At 33.2% G+C, this 23,349-nt stretch overlaps 1 protein-coding gene across 1 annotated transcript; it reads left to right on the top strand.

Annotated features, from left to right (window-relative positions):
- The first annotated feature begins 9,482 nt into the window (after nucleotides 1–9,482).
- ABH1 (ARM repeat superfamily protein) lies at nucleotides 9,483–23,186 on the top strand. The gene is made up of 19 exons (XM_007015106.3): nucleotides 9,483–9,729; nucleotides 9,852–9,911; nucleotides 10,940–10,996; nucleotides 12,412–12,483; nucleotides 12,615–12,677; nucleotides 13,349–13,525; nucleotides 14,595–14,723; nucleotides 15,637–15,703; nucleotides 15,942–16,141; nucleotides 16,335–16,405; nucleotides 17,194–17,278; nucleotides 18,467–18,535; nucleotides 18,641–18,759; nucleotides 19,004–19,142; nucleotides 19,361–19,861; nucleotides 20,453–20,752; nucleotides 21,370–21,548; nucleotides 21,665–21,776; nucleotides 22,783–23,186. Exons 1-19 carry the CDS (start codon nucleotides 9,646–9,648, stop codon nucleotides 22,891–22,893), a joined length of 2,595 nt encoding a protein of 864 aa, XP_007015168.3. The 5' UTR covers nucleotides 9,483–9,645; the 3' UTR covers nucleotides 22,894–23,186.
- Nucleotides 23,187–23,349: the final 163 nt, after the last annotated feature.

Raw genomic sequence — 23,349 nt, 5'->3', positions numbered from 1 at the left:
TAATTTTACATAAATTTTAACAATTGGTATCATAATCAACCATAATTTGGATTTAGGAAACAATTAAAGATTATTTTATGTGATTTGCCTTGAATTTTCCATTTCTGAGTCGAGAACTTTGAGTATTCAAAATTTTATTTTTCAACCACTAGTTTAATTAATAAACTTAAGACTTTTATACCTACTCAACAATATTATCAGCACAATGCAATTAGTTGTCCAATTGATGAAAAGAAAACTAATTGCATTGTGTTGATAATGCTATTGCTTTATTTTGGCTATTAAAACATTGAATATGTTTGGCTTAGCAAAAAAAAAAAAAAAAACATTGAATATGTTACTATTGCTATAGAAAACTACATAAAAGTAACAAAGAAGTATTAAAGTCATCAATTTTTGATTTGCTAAATAATACACTAGTTTCAACTTAAGAAAACATCAGTAAAGTCTGATTATTTGCTATGTGGTTGATGCTATTGTGCTGTTGTTATTGTTTTACTGGAGCTGGTGAAAGGTCTAGGGACAGATAAATGGATCTTACAAATCTTTTGTTAACTAAAGTTGATCTTTTTGTAACTAAAGTTTATTTTTTTGTCGAAGGATGACAAATATTATGGTTCTATAGAAACAAAAAGCAGCACGTCCGTGTAGAAGGAGAAAATTTATTATCTAATTATAAGATGTCACGTGTCCAAAATTAATAAATTGAAGAAATTTTTAAAAATGACTCATGTGTCGCCACGTAGACTAGAGGACATCATTAAAGATAGTCATATTATTAATTATAAAATAATTAATTTATCAATTGAATTATCTCAAAGGTACATAGTTGAACCAATTAAAATTCTCTCATGTTTCACATATTTATCTTTTGAAATAATTTAAAGATAATATTTAAATTGGACCAGTTAAAATTTAATTATTGGTCATCCAATTTATTTTTAAATAAATCAAGATAGTTAAGAGATAATATTTAATTTTTGACCAATTAAAATTTATCAGTTGGTCATCTAATTTGTCTTTAAAATTTATAATAATTTGAAGATAAAATCAAAATTTGGTCATTTAATTTATCTATAAATAAATTAAAATAATCTAGGGATAAGATTTAACTTCGACCAATCAAAATGCAAAGACTTAAAGTTTAGCCAATCAAAAGACCATCTGTGAGTCATCAAGATTTATCTCTAATTAAATTAAAATAATTTAGAGACAATTCAAATATACTAAATCCTCATAATAGTCTCTATCTAGCACTATAAATACAGCGCTCCTTCAAGCCATTTAAAGAGGATTTAGAAATTGAGAACAAGAAGATTTTTAAAGATGAAGTTCTCAAGTCCAAGTCATGTTCAATATCAGGTCCAATCCTAGACCCTTGAAGACAAAGTTCTCAAGTCCATATCGTGTTCCAAATCAACTCCAGATCGTGTTCTAATCAAAGTTCTCAAGTCCATATCATGTTCCAAATCAACTCCAGATCGTGTTCTAATCAAGTCCAGGTTCAAACCCTTAACACAAAACATGAAGAAATTAATCAAATAAATACCAGAGATTGTAGACTCACATAAATATTTGTAATTTGTCTCCAAATTTTCAAATCTAAAATTTGCTACGCAAAATTTATGTGTACAATTTCTCGCACACCTAATGGGACAATCTCTACCTTTCATATTCTTTCTTCAAACAAATCTCCAAATTGCAAATGGCTTCTGATAATTCTATTTTATAGAATTATTTTATTCCAATTTTGTTATTAAATGTTAGCTAAGTCCTCAATTTTCAATTATAATTTATTTATTTTTAGTTGTTTTTATAATTAGGTTACTTTTAAGTTAGTTGTTTTAATTTTATGTTATTTCTTTTAATTTGTTTATTATTTATTAGTTTTTATATTTTTTATAGAATTAAAAGTGATTGGACTTAATTTTGAAAAGTAAGGTGTTGAAAGACCTAGAATCTACTTATATATGCTTCAGTATTTTAGCTATATCTCGAGCTACATAACTTCAAATGATGCGATTCTTAGACCATTGGAAAGCTAAGAGACAGAGCTACAACTTTCATGAAGATCACTTTGCCCAGTTATGCATCAAAGATAGAGAAAATTGCATCGAAAAATAACTGAACGTACTGTGCTGAGAATAAAAATTTGTAAAGACTGATAATTGATATTTGGGCCTTTCATTACACTTTTAAGCCCAATTAAACCCTAAGTCAGCTGAAAGAACTTTAGGTTAAGCTTATTAGTATAAATAGGATATGTTTGACAACATTAAAAAAATAGATCCTTTGGGAGATTTAAGAAACTAGAAGTTGAGGTTGAAACTTTGAGATCAAGGCGGCAAATATTGTTTTGTTTTCTTCCTTGGCTTTTATTGTTCTTGTTACTTTCAATGGTTAAATTTATTATAATGTTATTTGTTTTTGCAATTATGAGTGGCTAAATTTTCTTTTTCTAAGATTGTAATTGAACTCACATGTAGTCTAAATTTTTAAATCTCTTTCTTGCTTATTTTAATGAGATTTGAATTATTTATTCTAATTTGTTCTTACTGCTTTCAATGCCAAAATCCTCAAGAAAACAATGAGAATTCCACTAAAAAAGTGGAAAACAATCTCCAACAAAAATCCAATGAAATGGTCACCACTAACCAATTAAAGGATTTCATCAAGGAAGCCATTAAAGAGTAGGTAGAAAATGTCACCCAATCTTTGTACACTTATGCCAAGCCATACTTTTAGAGGATTGATGGCATGAAGATGCCACGTAACTATCAACCACCAAATTTCCAATAATTTGATGGCTTAGGAAATCCTCATGAACATGTTAAAAACTTCGTGGAAACTTGCAACAACGCTAGCATCGATGGCACCATCTTACTGGTGAAACAACTCGTTCACTTTCTAAAAGCAACGCTTTTGATTGGTACATAGATCTAATGCGTAGGAAGATTGACAATTGGGAACAGCTAGAACACGAGTTCTTTAATCATTTCTCCAACACTCGACTTGTGGTGAACATGATTAAACTCACAACTTTGCAATAATGGAAAGATAAGCTTGTGATTGATTACATCCATAAGTGAAAATATCTTAGTCTCAACTACAAAGAGAGATTATCTGAGTCTTCAGCCCTAGACTTGTGCATCCAAGGTATGAATTTGGGATTATGCTACATTCTCCAAGGCATTAAGCCTAAAACTTTTGAAGAATTAGCTACTTTTGTACATGACAAGGAATTAAGCATGTCAATAGCTAAAAATCAAGGACCTTTAGTGCAAGAATCAAAAAAGGGCAAGCAAGACGTCTATAAATGGGGCAAAACTGTGACGAATAAGGCTGAAGGAAAACATTCTATGACTGTGAACACCAAACCCATCAAGATGACTACTAGCTCAAAAAAGACTCAAGAGGCAATGCCGGGCCTTACGCAAGATAAAAAGAAAGCATCTCTAAAAGAAAGATTGGAAAAGCAGTATCTTTCCATGACTCAGACATCACGAAAATATTAGAGGAACTTTTGAAGTTTAAGCTTATTCAGTTGCCAGATATGAAACAACTTGAGGAAACTGATCAAGTAAATGACCCCAACTACTGCAAGTATCATCGTTTGGTTGATCACCCTATAGAAAAATGTTTTGTCTTGAAAGATAGAATCATGGGGTTATATAAGGATGGGAAAATCGAGTTTAAAAAAAATATGGTGTCAGCAAATGTGGCATCAATAACTAACATGCTTTCTCAGCCTAATGTGTTGAGTATGACGATAAAATTGGGATCTTCTAACATAATGTTGACCTCAAACGTAAACCAAGTTTCCAATCTTTGAGAAAATAAGGGCAACACTTGTAGTTCTATAGTTGAGCATCCAAACAATGAAGGATAAATCCTAGTTACCCATTAAAGAGAAAAAAAGAAAAATCCTTCCATAAATAAGCAAGCACTAAGAAGATCCAAAACAATGAAACCACCATCCATGGAATTGATGCCAAAGACAATGCCAAGGAAAATAAGTCCAAACATGCGTGAGAATTCAACTGTGCAAAGGTCTAGATGGCTAATCACCTTGAATGAGTTCATGCCAGTTTAGTTCAAAATTCAAAGTCTAATCCCCACATCTTGTTTCCAAATTGATAAAGATGTTGGGAATGAAGAAAAAAATTAAGTTTGATTCTAATTCCTCTTATGGTGTGGAAATTACTTTTTTTGATGAAGACTTATTGTTAGGGTCTACCTTTCATAATTGACCTTTTTTTTTTTTTTTGTTCTAGGATATAGTTGCAAATAGAAAATCAACCGAATCTAGATAAATGATGGATATGTTGTCAACTTACTCCCTCTAATGACCACGAAAGAGCTTAGAGTGCCTTTGAACAAATTATCAAAGAGTCGTTTGATGATCTAAGGTTTCAATCTAAAAAGGCAAAGAGTTGTAGGAAAATTTAAACTTCAACTTTCTATTGATGACATGGAATCCAATCCATTATTTCAAGTGATTGATGCTAACACAACATACAACATATTGTTAATGCAACCTTGGATGCAACAAAATGGTGTAGTCTAGTCAACACGTCATCAATGTTTTAAATATTGTAGAAATGGTCAAGTGAAGACAGTCATCACAGACACTAAATCATATACTACAGTAAAGACACAACCAAATTCTACATGGGAAGTACTTTCATAGAAGAAGCACAACATAAATGCGATCAGCAAAATCATGAAGGAAAATTGTCAAAATAGAAGGGAAAGAAATTGTCTTCGTCTACAAAGGAAAAAGATGACATTATTGAAGGCTAAAAAATTTAACTTTGCCACTCACTAGTTTGGAAGAGTCAAAAATTGCTAAGCCTTCATTGAAGGGATCTGTAAGGCCAATAAAAGGACCATCGATTGAACATGATGAACTTCCCTTTCAAAAAGCTAATGGTTTTGACCCTAATGTTTATAGGCTTCTAATAAGGGTTGGTTACAAGTAAGAAAACATTTTCAAATTGGTACACGAACCTAGTGAATCAACCAAAGAGACTACACAAGATCCCTTTAAGAATCATAGAGTTTGGTAAAAAAAGACCAATGTTGTCAAAACTACAAAGTCAGGACTAGGTTTTACTTCCTTAAAATTGAATATTCATAAAGAAACTTCAATATAGATAACAATAGAAAAAGTTGATGACGATGAAGAAACCCTAATTGAGTCATCTAGACTTTTGATTTTCGATCACTTGGGTACATCAACAACTGGAACTTTAGTTTTTCCTTGCTTGAGCATGCCTTAAAATAAAGGTTTAGTCTTTCATCATATCAAGGGAGATAATACAAAAGTGTCTTCAAGTAAGTCTATACATTCAAGGCTTGGAAGAAAATCCTTACAAAGAAAGGAAAAATGGAGCTTCATGGCAAAAAAATTAAAAGATTTCCATCGTCCCTTCATGAGTGAAAAGAAAAAGTGAATGGGCTGTAACGACCATCGAAGCATTAAAGGTCAAGAGGTACGCAGTGGTTATAACTAAACAAGCCTCATCATTAGAAAAAGAGAAGTAAGAAAAAATGAAGATCTTCACATGTCTATAGTATAAAGTGATTTCCAAAAGGTTTCCCCATCATTAGAAGAAATGAATCTACTTACAATTGATAAACTAAAAGAAGTTAACATAGGCACCACAAAAGAGCCTCATCCAACCTTTATAAGTTCTAGTTTATCTCCTGAAGAAAATAAATCTTATTTTGACCTCTTGACCAAGTATCGACACGTCTTCACATGGACTTACAAAGAAATGCCAAGATTGGATCCTAAAGCTGTTGTGCATCATCTAATAGTAAAGAAAGGTGTCTTACCCATTAAACAAGCTCAACAACGTTTTTACCCTAACTTGATCCCCCAAATCGAGGTTGTGATCAATAAACTCATTAAGGCCAACTTTGTTTGAGAAGTTAGGTACCCTACTTCGTTCTCAAATATTGTTCTACTTAGAAAGAAGAATGGCCAAATTCGAGTTTGTGTGGATTTCCAAGACTTGAATAACGTTTATCCAAAGTATTTTTTTCTCCCTTTTGATAAAAATAATGGTCGATGCAACAACTGGCATAAGGCCCTATCTTTTATGGATGGCTCTTCCTCTTATAATCAGATTCGCATGGCTCCAAAAGATGAAAAACTCATTGTATTTTGAACTCCTAAAGGAATATATTATCACAAAGTTATGTCGTTTGGATTAAATAATGCAAGCGCCACTTATCAAAGAGCAATACAAAAGATATTTGATAATAAGCTCTAGAAGAATGTTGAATGCTATGTCGATGATTTGGTGATTAAGTCAAAGAAAAGTGTTGATCATCTTGAAAATATTCGCTAAGTATTCAAAACATTGTGCCGATATCAATTGAAAATGAATCCTTTAAAGTGTGCTTTTTGAGTATCTTTTGGTAAATTTTTTAGATTCATAGTGCAACATCATCGAATTGAAATTGATCAATCCAAAATAGATGCAATCATGAATATACTTGAATCAGCAATTTCCACGAGCTTAAAAGTTTACAAGGAAGATTAGCTTATATTTGACACTTCATATCTAACTTGGTTGGTAGATGTCAACCATTTAGTTGTTTAATGGAGAAAGATACGCCTTTTGTTTGGGACAAGTCTTGCAATAATGCTTTTAAAAGCATAAAGTCTTATTTATTAAGGCCTCCCACACTAGGTCATCCATGAGTACTTTATATTGCAACACAAAATAGTTTTTTATGAGTACTTTTGGCATAACAAAATGTCGAAGGAAAGGAAATTTGCAAATTTGGCCTGCTATAATCGACTATGCTTCCTCTATAATTGACTATGGCCATGTGATCTCGACTTTTTCTAATCTTTGAATTGTCAAAGTCAACAATACTTCTTTTATAGTCAACTATGGCTATGTAATCTTAACTTTTCTTGTCTTTTGACTTGTCAAGGTCGACCGTGCTTCCTCTACAGTCGACTTTCACTATGCAATCTTCAAGTTTTGCACTCTTTCAGCCTTCAAATCAACTTGAGCTTCTCTAGGATGAATTCTTGACTTGTGTCATGAGGTTTCCTTAGTTTTTTTGTGCTTTTCTCTAGCTATTTCCTCCTTGCCTTGTACCTATATTCAAATAACATTCCAATGCATGTTTACTCTTGCATTTTTAGCTAACTATACATTGTTTGAAAGCTTATAAGGTGTTTCTAGTGATGCATGGTTTTCCCAACAAATATGTAACCTTAAAGGGCTAAATATGTATATGAGACAATTTCAAATGCTTGATATTAAGTTTAAAAAAATATGTAATTTTTGTCAAATCCAAACATGATGTAACTCAAGGCTAACATGCTAGATGTTTAGTTGGTTTGGCAATATAGCCACAAGGTTGTAAGGTTAAATGATATTTTGAGAATGATGTATTAGCTTATGTTGCAGTATATTTAAAGAAATTATAGACAATTATATTAAATTTACTTCCATGAAAAGAATAGTGTGTGGAAATTATATGATGAACATGTATATAGTAAAAGGCTTGCTTGGGCCTCATACGCTACGTCTATTGGGTCCATGCACTGGTTATGGTCTGAGATTAAGTCATGACAGATATGTGCCACAAAGGTAAGTAAGCTTACACTTTTCTTAAACATTTATGAATTCTACTTTTAAAAAGGTGATTATGTTATTGGTCATGTAATTGATCTAATAACTTTTCCAAAAGCCATTTTTAGTCATCAGTGAGATTTGTGGTGGTTGTTGCAAGGGATAAGATACAATCTATGTCACATAATGGTGTGTGGCAACTTGTTGTCCTACTTGAAGGTTGCAAATCTATTGATTTAAATGTGTGTACAATACAAAGAAAGATTCTAAAATGAAGATTAAAAGGTTTAAAACCAAACTAGTTACCAAGGCTTTACATAGAAAGAAGTTTGATTTTTTGAAACCTTTTCTCTTATATCTTCTGAGTATGCTTTTAGAGTTTATGGCAGTAGTAGCTCATTATGATTTAAAATAACAATAGATTGATGTTAAAACTATCTGTTAAAGGAGAATCTTATTGAAAATGTTTATATTGTACAATGTGACGGATTTAGAAGGGATGGTAAAGATCATCGTGTATGTAGAGTAAAAAATGTCTATTTATGGGCTCAAATAAGCTTCTCGCCAATGGTATCTTAAGTTTGATGAAGTGATAATCTCTTTTGGTTTTGTTGAGAATAAGGTAAACAAATGCATAGATCTCAAGCTTAATAGAAGCAAGTTTATCTTCTTCTTTTTTATATGTTGATGATATATTGTTTATTTGCTTGCTAGTAGTTATTTGGGCATGCAACAAGCGATTAAGAAGATATTGTCTATGCAATTTAACATGAAAGATCTTGAGAAAGAACCCCATATTTTAGGAATTGAAATCCATAGATATAACTCTCGTCACTTGTTGGGATTCTTTTAAAGTGTATACACTGATCAAGTGTTGAATAGATTTTCTATATTTGATTGCAAAGGTAGAGATATGCCAATTGTTAAAGATAATAAATTGAATATAACACAATATCCTAAAGTTGATGTTAAGAGAGAATTTACGAAAGCAATACCATATGTTAGTATAGAGCTTATTGTATGCTCAAGTTTATGCAAGGCTTGACATTACGTTTGAAATGAGTTTTTTTGAAAGATATTTACTTTCATTTTCAGATCATTGAGAAGCTTAAATAAAGTGATGAGATATTTGAACAGGACTAAGGGTTGTATGCTAATTTACTAAAGGGATGTAGATATTAAGCTAATAGATTATAAAGGTTTTGACTTTGTAAGCTCTTTGGATGATAAAGAAGTTTACATTCGGATACATTTTTATTATAGCAAGTGGTACAATATCTTGGAAAAGTATAAAGTATCGCACTTATGACTTCATCTATTATGTAAGCAAAATTTATAACTTGTTATAAAGTAGCTCTGCAAACTATCTGGTTGAGAAATTTCATTAAAGAATTGTTGGTAGTTAACTTTTTTGTTAAGTAATATAGTTGTATTATGATAATGCTACAATAATAATATTCACTAATAACAATAAACAAATTACAAGTTAATATAAAAATTCCATGATTTATTTATATTACAAAATTATAATTTATCACAATGACACGATTATCAAATTTTTTATCTAAAGTTAGAATCATCACATGTTTTTGGATATTATTTTTAATTAGTAATTATTATTATATTATTCTTAAGTTCAAAATATCAAAATTTCACATAAACTCCAATTCAATTAAATCTTTTCTTTTTCTTGTCCCTATTTTTTTTTCCAAAAAGTATAATTTAATATTTTTTTGGCCAAATAGAAAATTTATTGTAATAGTTAAAAAATTATTTTAAAAGAATTAGGCCTTTTCATGGGCCTACACTGAAAACTTAAGTCCAAAGTTAAGGGCGGAGAAGAATATTTTGGGCCTCCAGGGTCCCTGTTTAGGGTTGAAAAGACTGTAGGAAATCAGAAGACCCCTGCAAAATCCCTCTCTTCCACCCTTTCTTTGCTCTTTAGTCTTACTGCCAACAAAGTGACAGTTTCGTTTAATTTCGCTCTCCAATCAAACCTGTTTGTTTCCCTAGAAAAAAAAAGAAAAAGAGGAAAAAAATTATGAGCAGCTGGAAAAGCCTTCTTCTTCGAATCGGTGACAAATGCCCCGAGTACAGTTCCTCTTCCGAATTCAAAGACCACATTGTCCGTACATATCTCTCTAATTTCTTCCCCTGTAAATAAAACCCTAGTTTACAGTGCATTTTTATATTTTTTTATCACAGTACTTTTTATCATTTTTTGTGGTTTTGTTTTTGAAATTACAGGAAACTTGCTATGGAGCTTTACGGAGAGAGCTGGAACATTCTTCTAATGATATTTTGCCTGTAATCTCAAGCTCATTTGCTTTAGTTTCCTTTACATTGTGTTTTTGTTAGTGCACATTTAAGTTATGGAATGGTTGAAAATGAGAAGAAATTTTAAGTAGTTAATGGGAAATTCTGAAATAATTTTATTAGGTTTTAAAGTGGAGCTTTTGGATTTGTGCATCTGGAATTTATTATATTTTTCCAGAAACCTAAAAGGGAATGGTGGATAAGTAAAATTACTTATAGGAGCATTAATTACATTCAAGGTAGTGTTTTCCGTTTATATTTCATTATTTTAGTTGTTTTATAGATATAAGCTGCTATTTTGGAACATTAGTTTTAGAGTTTGATGAAAGAGCTTGAAGCTCTTCTGAAAAGGAAATGTCTATTTATTCTTTTGTTGGTTGCTCTGAGAGGGGAGGGGTTGCATATGAGCACTTAAAGATCTAAGTATTTTTTTTTTTTTTGTGCTTTTATTCTTGCTCCATTTTCTTATATGGATAAGTAGAAGACATTGCAATAAGAACTCATAAAAAAGGCACCACATTTAATGCAATTAGTATGATGCATCAAGAAAATCTGGATAGAATGTTTATAAAAAGCATAGAGGAAAACCACTGCCATGCTTACTGAGTTAAATAATTATATCCTTTGAGTAACCTCATTCAGAACTCTATGATTGTTTATAATAAAAAAAATACTTAAATGATAAAGGTAACCTGTGAGTCCATGAGTTGGACGATTTCTTTTCAAGGATAATTTATATAGTTCTGTGCTTGAGGTCTATACAGATTGTTATTTTGATTTCTGTTGATACCTATATTTAGAAACCCTTCAAGAAGAATAGATTTTTTTTGTTTTTGGTGCTTGAATCAAGCCAAAAGGTGAAGATTTGTTTTGTCTGTATGCAGGTCAATCTATTAGCTCATATTAACAAATGGTGATTTGTAGTCTATTCCCATCCCCTCCTCCCCCTCCCCTTTGTGCAATGATTCTTCTGCCGATAATTGCCAAAGCATTTATTTACTTTTTCTTTATCCTGACAGTTCCTTCTCCAATGTGCTGAACAATTGCCTCACAAGATTCCTCTGTATGGAACAGTGGTATGGCTCTTCTTATTCTTTTACAACCTCTCTTCTGTTGTCCTTTGCTGCTTTTCCATTCATTTGATAGTGTCAGCTACGTAAACAAAAGTACTCATTCATTTATTCTGACTCACCACTCCTGGTGTGATTGTTACAATAAATTATTTCTCAATGGAGTTGTTTTCATCAGAAATAATGGGTAAATATTTGGTTGAATCTCTGAGTTTGTAAAAGTATGCTGAATCTATTTTTGACAATTTTGGACTATGCACTGTGGGCATTTTTCCCAACAGACGAGGACATGAAGTTGTAAGTTTTTTTTTTTTTTTAAATCAGTGTAATCCTATTGTAGACAAAGAAACTTTTTTTTTTCTCCAAAAACAATTAATAAAAATGAGATACTAAACTGTCATGTAAGCAAGGATTATTGTACTAAAACTCTGAGCACTGAAAATTGGGTTTCTAGTGCTTGTCATGTTACTTTTTTGAAGATCACTTCTTAAATTGTCTTGCATGTCACTTCTTGGTTGGAAAATCTGAGGATCCGCTCCCTCCTCTTTTTTTTTTTTTTTTGTGTAATATGTGAAATTAGCGTATTGCTACTAAATGATGTTAATAAGGGAGCTCCCCAAAATATGAAACAACTCAAAATGCTAGAGTGACCCTTGAAAATCCTTCACTAGGACCACGTTTGTTTTCCTTGCATCGTCAATTGTGGCTAGATACTTAAATAATAACATTCAATGGATCAATCCTGCTAGACTACAGTGAACACCAGTGTTTTAAAAACTGACCAAAAGCATGAATCATTTAGGTATCACAGCTAAACTGATTCAACTGGTTGGCCATCAAGTCAACTAAATTTATTATATTATTATTTTCTGATGTAGCTTTGCTGGCATTAGCTCTTATCCACATGAAGATAAGCTTAAGAAATTTCTATGATAATGCCTTTTAAGGCTTAAGCAGTAATGTGGTGAGGAATATTCGTTATATATTTTAGTTTCTACTCTGAAATAACTTAGTAAAAGATGCTTTCCTCTTCTTAGGAAAGAGACAAAACAAAATAAAAGGAGGGAGTATTCTTACACAATGTCTAGAATTTGTCTCTGGCTTTCATCACTGTTCCTGTCAAAGAAATGCTAATTTTGCAAACAAAAGTTGTGTAAGAATGCTATGAAGAGATATAAGACATCTGTACAAGATTTCTTTTTGTGCAGAAGTCCCCATCTTTTGTGTGTGTATGCTTCTCAATTGCAACAGAGAAAAAAAAGTGAAAGGGAGAAATTTGACAACCTTATTGTTTTGTGTTTGCTTGTCGTAAGTGTATTTTTTTTCCTCATTATCAATTGACTTATTGTTCATGGATGCTCCTTTTTTCCACTTGCATATTTAGTGACACTTCCTACGGCCTCTCACACTTTCTCTCACAGGTTGGTTTGCTAAACTTGGAAGATGAGGACTTTGTTAAAACAATAGTCGAGAATACACAAACTAGTTTTCAGGTGAGCAAGTTTCTAATTTGGATGGTTTCAAGAGTGTATTGCTCTGGTTGTTGATTCAGGGGTTTTTGGTTTTCCCCCCTATATACTACTTTTTGTTCTCTCTTACATTTTCTCCATGTTGGATTTTTCAGGAGGCTCTAGATTCTGGAAATTGTGACAGAATTCGCATTTTGATGCGTTTTTTGACTGTTTTGGTATGTATAATGTTAGTATGGCTACATGGCCATCTTGCCTAATCTCTATGATATAGTTAATTAGTGATTGTTTTGGGATAGACTTGAATTTGGAAATATCCTAGTAGCATTTAACTTTCGCCTCATCCATATGATTGAAGTAAAAACACTAGAGAACAGGACTAAGGCTTTCTATGCTATTTATTTCATGATCAATGAAAGTAAATTTTGGAAGACTATGCAACTCTTACTATTTAAACTTTTTTCTTTTAAGCATGGAATTCTACTAACAAAATCTTGTTGGTAGTGCCAAACCAAGAGGAAAGACAAACTCATACTAGCTTTTGCTTAATCATTTTTTAACTTCTTTCTGGTGCTGGTGCATACCCTGTAAATGTTATTTGAGACCTTATAGGCAGCATTTACAGCTTCAGTTTATGTACTTTTTGACAAATATCTCCTTAATGCATACATATATGTTTTGAAGCTTCCTTTTCCCAAGTTGCTTTAGGGACATAGATATGGAAATTAGGGTGTTCTGCAAACGCGAAGCATTTCTAATTTTCAGCCAGTTGGTGGTTTGTGGTTTATAACTAGTTTGCTAGATCAGATACCCTGTAATGAAAGTATATTTGTTTTTGTTTTCAAGATGATAGGAAGCTTCATCTTTTATATTTCTTTGCGTTCTACAGATGTGCAGTAAAGTTCTCCAACCTGCTTCACTTGTAGTTGTCTTTGAAACTCTATTATCATCTGCTGCCACAACGGTGGATGAGGAGAAAGGAAATCCTTCCTGGCAAGCATGTGCTGACTTTTATGTGACTTGCATTTTATCTTGTCTTCCATGGGGAGGAGCAGAACTCATGGAGGTGAGGCCTTTCTCAGCCCTTAATTAGTGTAATGTTTTGTTAGGTTGGGATTATTGTCAGCTAAGTGGTTGTTGATACCTGGTATGCTTTTCTTCGTATGATTACCTATGTTTTTAGTCTGCTGGAAATATTTATATCTTGGTCTGACATGGCAAGATAAGAATTTTAAAGAATTAGAATACACAAATGGTGGTATACAGAAATAAAAATGTTTATATTGTAAACAATATAGTCTGGTCTTTGAAAATATATAAAACCAATATAAAAATTGTGTTATAATACCAAAAAAAAAATGTTAAAATGCATAATCATCGCCACCATAGCTTATCCCTTGATTGTAATTGACAAATATGCTTATCCTATCATATCGTATTAGTCAATTACAATCACACATACTAATATGTTGCACTTGGAGAAGTTGGCCTCTCACCAACTCATTCTCTGTCTCTCCTGTAATAATTTCTTGTTGAGTCTGTCTTTTAACCTGCCTGATCACCCAGTTTCCGCTTATTTTCTTTTTCCATCCCTTTTAAAATGTTAGAAAACTGCAGCATATTACCCCATTCAATTTCAACTCACAGTTTATTAGATTAAAAATATTTGTTTTGAATAAATATCCTTCCATTTTTTTGGCAGTGTCTTTCTAGCTTTTTGTTGTTACCTTTTAGTTTATTTTTGTCAAGTATCTTAACGACCTACATTGTGTGTTTCACTTAGACTAGTAAAAGTTCTATTTCAAAATTTACTCATCCACAAATATTAGTTTACAAATTACAGAAATTAATTGGTTGCTTAGAGTTATATGATAATAGTAATTTCTTCATCTGAAGAAAGCAGTGTATTTTCAAATGACAGTAAAATTTTTTTGGGGAGAATCATTGTGTAATTCACTTGCCACCTGGTTTCTACTGTCTAGGTTGCATAACACTTTAGGTTGCAAGGATTGGTAACTATATTTTATCACTTATATAGTTTTTCTTAATGCCTATTATGGTTTTAGATTAAATTCACTCAATTTTAATTGAGATTCTTACTGTATTCTGAAAGAAACAAATGTGTATGTAATCAGCAAGTTCCTGAGGAGATTGAAAGAGTCATGGTTGGTATAGAAGCCTATTTGAGCATTCGAAGGCATACTTCTGACTCTGGATTATCTTTTTTTGAGGATGATGAGCCGGGAGGCGACCTAGTTGAAAAGGTATGTTTTGCTGCCGTGACTCAACTATCCTTGTTCTGAATTGAAACCTTAATGTTGATATTCAATATTTAGGTCTCTATAGGTTGTTAAATGTGGTCCTATTCCTTTGGTTCTGTTGTTATAAGGAATGAGCTCTGGAAGCATTCTGTGATGCAACTTGTAATGGTGGTGTTTATTTATTTATTAATTTTTTGGGGTACATATGAGGAGGTCCAGGGGAGTAAGGGGGATTCAAACCTTGAATTTTATCCTTCCTAAGGAGGGTAAGAACTGCTAGGACAAGCCTTGGTTCTTGGTAGTACTGTTTCTAGGATAGTGGTCCATATTGCTTCGGCAGGTTGCTCATGTGGTGTTGCAACTGATGATTCTGGTTATTGTGGCTATAATTGGAAACTATTGATGTTAATCTGTGTGCTCTATGGTAAATCTCGAAATTCTGTGTGAATTGTTAGAAGTTTTTCAGACTTATGTGTTTGCCTGGCATAAATGAAATGTCTATTTTATATATGTTTGGCTTGACTAAATTTAACCATGTTAAATGCTGCATATGTTCATTATTTGTCTCAAACTGTTAAGAATCAGAGCTTTTTAGATGATATCATAACTTTCTAGCTCAGTAAAATCATTTAAAAAGTGCCAATATGTCAGGAATTTCACACAGTATAGAGAAATCTTTTGGCATTGAGGGCACTTGTGCTATGGGAAGTAATTGACTTTGAACGACTCTAGCTTTAGCAGTTAGCTTTGATGGTTGTGATAATGATTAACGGAACTAGATTGTCATTCCATTATTGTTAATTTCTCATTGTTCCATGCTCCTTTCTAATTTTTCAATTTTACACAACAATTCTTAATTATTGATATAGCCAGGATGCAACTTTGTTCATCAATATTTACCTTCATGTTCCTTCAGGATTTCCTTGAAGATTTATGGGAACGGATACAAGTTCTATCTAGCAATGGTTGGAAAGTTGAAAGTGGTAATATATCTAATCTTTGTTTATTTTGTTACTTTAAATCCTTCACTCTTGCTATAAATAAATGTATATTACCATGACAAATAAGCCAGAAGTTATTCAGTATATTTTGTGATACAAATTTATTTTTTACAGTGTCTCTCTTCCATCTATCTCGGATTTGATTCTCTACTTCCCATCCACCATCCTTCCCTCTTCTGGATGACAAGTTTTAATTTCATGATCTGTTTTTATTTGCTAGTTCCAAGGCCTCACCTATCATTTGAAGCCCAGCTAGTTGCCGGAAAGTCTCATGAGTTTGGTCCCATTAGCTGTCCTGAGCAACCGGATCCGCCTTCAACAATTTCTGCTGTAGCTTATGGAAAACAAAAGCATGAGGCAGAGTTGAAGTATCCTCAAAGGACACGCAGACTTAATATTTTTCCTGCTAGTAAAACAGAGGTAAAATTATTAAAATGTCATTGTTGAATTTGTCATGGGCTGCTGCCATTTTCCTTCTTCATCAAAGATGGGCCTGGGGTTCATGTCTTAAATTTAGTCGCCCATGACAGCTTATATTTATCCATCCCTCTCTCCAATCTGGATTTTCTTTATAGCTCTTTCTTTATCTCTCATTTCTTGTTTTGTTTAACAGGATCTGCAGCCTATTGATCGCTTTGTTGTTGAAGAGTATTTGCTGGATGTGCTTTTGTTCTTGAATGGATGGTTTGTACACAATGCTGACCTTTCAGTATTTTACACAATGGCTTTCTTAATTTTTTGTAATGATTATAATTTTTTTTTCATTATGAACTATACGAGGACTAGATGTGAGTCGAGAGGGCATGGATTTGTCAATAACAATTTTTTCATTTTAGCAAATGAGATTGGTGTAATCTGAATTAGATAGATTATCAAATTAAAGTCATGCTTTTGTCAAACATCTTGTGTTGATAGTATCTCAATGCGCAAACTGTAGTTCATCAGTGCTTATTCTATTTTGTTTGTAAATATTTATTCATGTTTGCGCATATCGTATGGTTTAACTCTTGTGAACTAAATAAATGCTAGAATTTAATGCATTATTAATTACAAAAACCTTATTGAAAAATCAGTCTGCTGTGTAGACATTGAAAGCTCACTCATCCCTGATTTACTTGATAGTCAGCAAATATCAGAAGCAGTTAACGATTTGTTTATTTATTTTTATTTGATGCCTTTTACTTTAACCCTTCAGTTGCATTTTGACAGAGTTACAAATAGGACTATTATTGATATTCTAGCCTCTTTCTACATGGTTTTTCTTTTCTGTGAAAGGCTCTTTCTTTTTTGGAAAGGCTCTTTCTACATGTTTTGCCAAAGCTATTCGTAATTTTCTTTTATTGGATCATTAGCCTGATCTTTTTTTTTAGATTTTTGAATGAATTAATTCCTTATCATTTAGTTATAAAAGTATGTTAGGGCCTTTGGTCTTAATTTTAATTATTTCTGTTTCTTGCTTCATGCAAAGCTAGTCGAAAGGAATGTGCTTCTTTCATGGTAGGCCTGCCTGTGCCCTTTCGGTATGAGTATCTGATGGCAGAGACAATATTCTCTCAGGTACGAAGTTATGTTACATGTATTCATAGCTGTTTGTCAATACCAATGATCTCATTTATGCTTTTTCTTCATGTGTTGTTACATAAAATATAAACAGGAATATTAATTCTTTTGCACCTGTAGTTAGTGGACAACAACACTAGAGTAATTTCATGCTTCCTGTCATGTTTAAATGGCTTAAACTTGCATGTGATCTGGCATTTTGTCATTTGCAAGTAGAGGAAGAGAGTTAAAAACCTAAATGTATATGTAACGTCTTTGAAGTATACATTACCTACCTCTAAGAGGAATCTACCAAAATAGGCCATGACGTAGTAGTATCCAGAAAACTGAATGACACCTTTTCTGAATTTATTTTTAATCATCAAATTTAAAGTGACGATTTGTGGAGAACTTAGGGGATAGGAGGAATTTTAATTGTCACATGTTTCAAATATATAATGTGATTGAAGACCGTCTTCTTTAATTTTTTCATGTACAGTTTTTTCACTAGTTGCATGCATTATGAAATGCCATTTCATCATATAGCTAATGCATTTCTGGAAATGGATATTGACTTGGAGAATATTCCTTTAATTATTCTTTTAAGAAGAAAATGAAAGAAATATTGGAATGGCCATTGAAACAGTATGACTCCTAGGATACGAGATCAAGCTGGTCTTTCTTGACACCACTGTGCCATGGACTGCTAATTATTTTTACCTTCTATTATCTGGTTTTGTCATGCTCCTCCCCCAAATTGTGTAGGTCAAAGTGAATTTGGCACTCTCTGGCTGGTTCTATCTTCTTTTATTACCATTATCTACAAAATCAAATATAAAACAAATTAATAACTGCTTTTTTTTTTTGTGGATAAGTCATTAATTAGCTACTGCTTTGCAATGTTACTATCAAGGAAAGTTACTTTAAAGGTGTGATTATTATTGTGACCTTTTAAGGCTTAAATTGTAGTTTGAAGCCTACAATATATATATATATAAGCAATGTTACTATCAAAGAAAGTTACTTTAAAGTTGTGATTATTATTGTGACCTTTTAAGGCTTAAATTGTGGTTAGAAGCCTACAATAAATAAATATATATATATATATATTAAATTTAAAAAAAGAGCATGTTTTATATTTATGTATCTATCTTTTACCTGTTAGAACCTCTGACACAGAAAGATAACTCTGTGTTGTTCTTGCAGCTGCTTTTGTTACCGCAACCCCCATTCAGGCCAATATATTACACACTGGTTATTATGGACCTCTGTAAGGTAGTATAGAAGCTGTTACTGCTTATTTTTCTTTTTTCTTTTCTTTTCATAAGAAATTGTTTTGGCCTTTAAATCAAGTGTCTGACATTGTAGTTTAATGCTTAGGCTCTCCCCGGTGCCTTTCCTGCAGTTGTAGCCGGTGCGGTTCGCGCTCTTTTTGATAAAATTGCTGATTTAGACATGGAGTGTCGGACACGACTTATCCTTTGGTTTTCACACCATTTGTAAGTCCTCAATAAGTTCTGTTATTCTTTTTTTTCCACAATAATATACCTTTTTCTTGTTGTTTTATGCTTGATGATTTTTAGCACATTGGATATTGCTTTTAATTATGACTAGGGATTTAGTTAGATGTTCATTGCACCAAGCCACCAACTAGGTCCCTTGCTCTGCCTTTCTGGATTTTGGTTTGAGATCACATTTTCAGCTGATTTGTGTACATTTAACAATAATTTCCTGGCTTCACAGATCAAACTTCCAATTTATTTGGCCTTGGGAAGAATGGGCTTATGTCCTTGACCTCCCAAATTGGGCTCCGCAGCGTGTATTTGTTCAAGAGGTCTTGGAAAGAGAAGTTCGTTTGTCATATTGGGACAAAATAAAGCAGGTAAGAGAGTTGCTAGAATACTTGTTTTATTCCAGAGTATTGTTAATATGGTTAGAATGTAGGTTTTGGCTGGGGGCAATGAATAATGGTTAAAAAACTCTTAATCTCCCTTATTTGTAAATAGGTTATATTACTTGTGCCAGTAGAAGATATGTTACACTAACCTTGGCTTGTTGCTACTTGGTAACATTTCTCCTTCACAACATTTGTTAACGTAGAGCATTGAGAATGCACCTGCCCTAGAAGAGTTGCTTCCACCCAAAGGTGGTCCAAACTTCAAGTATAGTGTAGAGGATGGTGGAGAAAGAACTGAACAACATGCAATTTCCGCTGAAATTAGCAATAAGGTGAAAGGAAGGCAAACAGCACATGAGATAATTTCATTGATTGAGGAAAATATATATCCTGCACATGGTCTGGAAATTACCCTCAGTGTGGTTGTACAAACTCTTCTTGACATTGGATCTAAAAGTTTCACTCATTTGATCACTGTCTTGGAGAGATATGGGCAGGTCATCGCGAAAATATGTCCTGATCAGGATAAGCAGGTCATGCTCATAGCTGAAGTGAGCTCATATTGGAAGAACAATGCGCAGATGACATCCATAGCAATTGATAGGATGATGGGTTATCGTCTTATATCTAATTTGGCCATTGTGAGATGGGTCTTCTCTCCAGAAAACATTGGGCAATTTCATATATCAGATCGTCCATGGGAGGTACATCAACAAATTCAGTTTATATTTGCCTGCCACCCCTCCCCCCACTTTCCACAAACAAAAGCATAGTTTCAAAAGTATGGTTCAAGTTTCCTAGCTATGTACCTGTTAAGTGTACGGTTGAATTGAATTCAGTAATTCAATTAGACCATAGACGAGCCAGAGTCACCCAAATCTATTAGACAGAAACTTGGAAGTTTAAGCCATTTCAGATCTTTGTTTTTACTACTTTTTGGACTTTGAAACTTACTAAATACTGGAGTTTTTTGGCAACGTTTGAGATCCTGAGGTTTTTTTTTTTTCAAAAAATAAATATAAAAAACCAAAATGAACTGTTGGAAAGCTTTGATCTGAAATTAATATAATTACTCCCTTGCTTCACAGGAAAAGAAATTGAAGATTACCCCTTTTCCCTGTTTCTTTCTTTTTAATTTTGAACCTTTTTTACTCTAACTGCTTGGGCATTCATTTATCCTGTGGTCTCTTTGAAAAATTAATCATGTCTCTGTGTGTGGTTTTAAGCAGATCATGTTCATTGTATCTGTTCAAAAATTAGTTCCATCACAAAGACTTCCTCTTTTAATTTCACAGATTCTCAGGAATGCAGTTAGTAAGACATACAATCGTATCACTGATCTAAGGAAAGAGATATCATCTCTGAAGAAGGGTGTTATATCAGCAGAAGAAGCTGCATCTAAGGCAAAAGCAGCTTTAGAGGCTGCTGAGTCGAAGCTTACACTAGTGGAAGGTGAACCTGTTCTTGGTGAAAACCCTGCAAGGCTAAAGAGCTTAAAAACTCAGGCTGAAAAAGCTAAGGAAGAGGAAGTATCTATTCATGACTCTTTACAGGCCAAGGAGGCTCTTCTTGCTCGAGCATTAGATGAAAATGAGGTATTAGATTCAACTGACGTATCTTTGATTTTTGTCCAATAGCATTGCAATATTGTGCGGAAACTTTGTCCTTGTGGTTGAAATCTTCACTACTTGTTGGTTTGGAGGGGTGTACTGATCAATTTTATGTGCTTGATGCGTAGATCAGAATTTCTGTCTATGCCCTTTAACTAGCATGTTCTGATCTTCTTTGAATGTAACAATAGCACTTAAATACTAATGTATCACTGATTATGGCAGCACTCAAAATGCTATGAACTGTTGAGTAGAAACATGCATTTTTATTAGATTGACGAACATGCAGCCCATATATATGGGTTGTAGTTCTAATTTAATTTCCATTTTTAGTTATACTTGGATAATGCACCCAAGTGTATTCCCCTTTGCTGTAATGAAGTGATACTAGCTGATATTGTTTGAGAAGTATATTGTTGTTATATGGATATATTTACTTGTTTGAATGTGTTTTCTCTTCTTTTGTCGCGACCCTGTCTTCAGTTTACAGCCCCAGTGTTCTTTGGTCTGTTACTAGCATAAATTACCAGATCAACCTTTTTCTTATCAGAATTTCTGTTCCAATTACCTTATTCCATTTTTGATGTGATTGAAATGTGTAGGTTTTGTTCCTCTCTCTATACAAAAATTTCTCCAATGTTTTGGTGGAACGTCTACCTGATGCATCTAGGGCTGGAACATTGCAAGCATTAAAGTCTATCCATGGAGACTCAATGGCTGTTGACCTTGAAGAATCATCAACTATGGAGGTGGATGATGAGAATGGAAGACCTAAGAAAAGGTTCCAACTCCTCAACCGTTCCCTGGCCCCTTGTCTTTATTTTTTTTTTATGCACATTGTCATTTTATGATGTCAAAATAACAGTGAATTAATTATTTTTTCTTGCTATATTGCAGTCAGCCAAATGGGAGTAAGGCAACAAATATTTATAATGTAGGGGAAAAAGAACAGTGGTGTTTATCAACTCTGGGCTATGTCAAGGCCTTCTCAAGGCAATATGCATCCGAGGTAAGTACTGTTTATTGAGCTCCTGTTCTTTAATGGATGTCATGATGACTTTATGATGTTTCTCTGTGACTATATCTTTACCAAATTTTGATCTATAGCCACTGCAGTATGTTTTTAAAAAATAAACTGATGCTTTAATCTACCAAGTGCGCCTTTTTTTTTCCAATTTGAAACTTTCTGACTAGGAAGTTATTATGCTAATATTCAATGAACATTTCCTAACTCTGCCCCAATTTAAGAGGAGACCACAATAACTCTGAGTTCTTTTGCAGTCTAACTCCACAAGGCCTTCCTTTTGGCTGTTGGTGGGCATATCTTTACTTACTCCATAGGTGCAGTCAGAGGCTTTCACTAGTGTGATTGTGTGTTGGTCTGTGCAATACCTGCATGGCAGAAAAGCTAGACATTACATAGTTAGAACATTATAAATAAATATAACTGGATTGCGTCAGACTTGTATATCAAGAAATCAAGATTCCAAAACAGTGAAATGAGAAAAGTTATTAATATTCCATGATAAGCTCAGGCGGTGGAACACTCCATCTCCCATATTGTCTCTCTCGACTTTTGTGACTTCGATTCTTGGACTCTTTAACAGTTGGTTAACACTGTTCTGAAGCATTCCTAAAGGCAAGAATTAGAGTTACATTGTAAATTTCCACATTTGACAAGTTCGCTGTATACTAAAACACAGATCTAGGAATAATGACGGATCAGTGAACTTCACATTGAGGTCAAATCTTCGATAACGATTAAAATAGTGCTTCCACTTACGAATTTTTGAGGAATGCATTTGTTTTAGGACTATATTACCCTTTGACATGATGTACCTTATCACATGTAGCCTTAAATGTACCAGATTGGTGCTTGTTTCTTCACACATACTTGCTTTGTGCATGTTTGTCCTCTCTAATTGCATTTTCCTTGAATGAATTCCCACATGATGACTGAATGTGCAGCAAACTGGATTTTATCTAATATTTAGTACCAATTTGCATTTTGGCAGATATGGCCTCACATTGAGAAGTTGGATGTGGAGGTGTTAACTGAAGATGCCCATCCTCTTTTCCGGAAAGCTGTTTATTCGGGCCTATGCCGGCTGAGCAATGAGATGTGATCTGTCTGATCATATGCTGTAACTTAATCCATTTTTAGTTGTACCCCTCATTCCCCCAACAAATTTTTATGTACATGAAGTAAAGACAGAAGTGAAAGAAATTCAGATTAGCTGCATAGTTCATGACCAGTTAGCTATTCATTAGAACTAAACATGCAGTAAGGTAACTCAGTAACCAGAAGCACATGTTGATGTCAAGATGTGTACGAATACTGCTGTCTAATTAGTTGCCTGATAAGCCTGGTGAGGGACAATTCTGATGAGTTGTTTAACTCATCCTCGACAGTTTGGCAGAGTAGTCCTTTTACCTTAGCCATACGCAGTCAACTGCAAACGTTCAATTTATGTCTTGAGAAAAACTAGAGAGTGCACGGATATTTCTCCCCCATTATTGCCTATTGGAGTGTCTAAAATTTAAAACAGCAGGCATTTGATAGCGCAGATTATGAATTTGCA

This window comes from Theobroma cacao, chromosome 9, assembly GCF_053813885.1.
Source record: "Theobroma cacao isolate CCN51 chromosome 9, ASM5381388v1, whole genome shotgun sequence".
In the NCBI taxonomy this organism is placed as follows: Eukaryota; Viridiplantae; Streptophyta; class Magnoliopsida; order Malvales; family Malvaceae; genus Theobroma; species Theobroma cacao.
The sequence above is the reverse complement of the archived record's forward strand: the minus strand, read 5'-3'. Positions and strand labels throughout refer to the sequence as shown.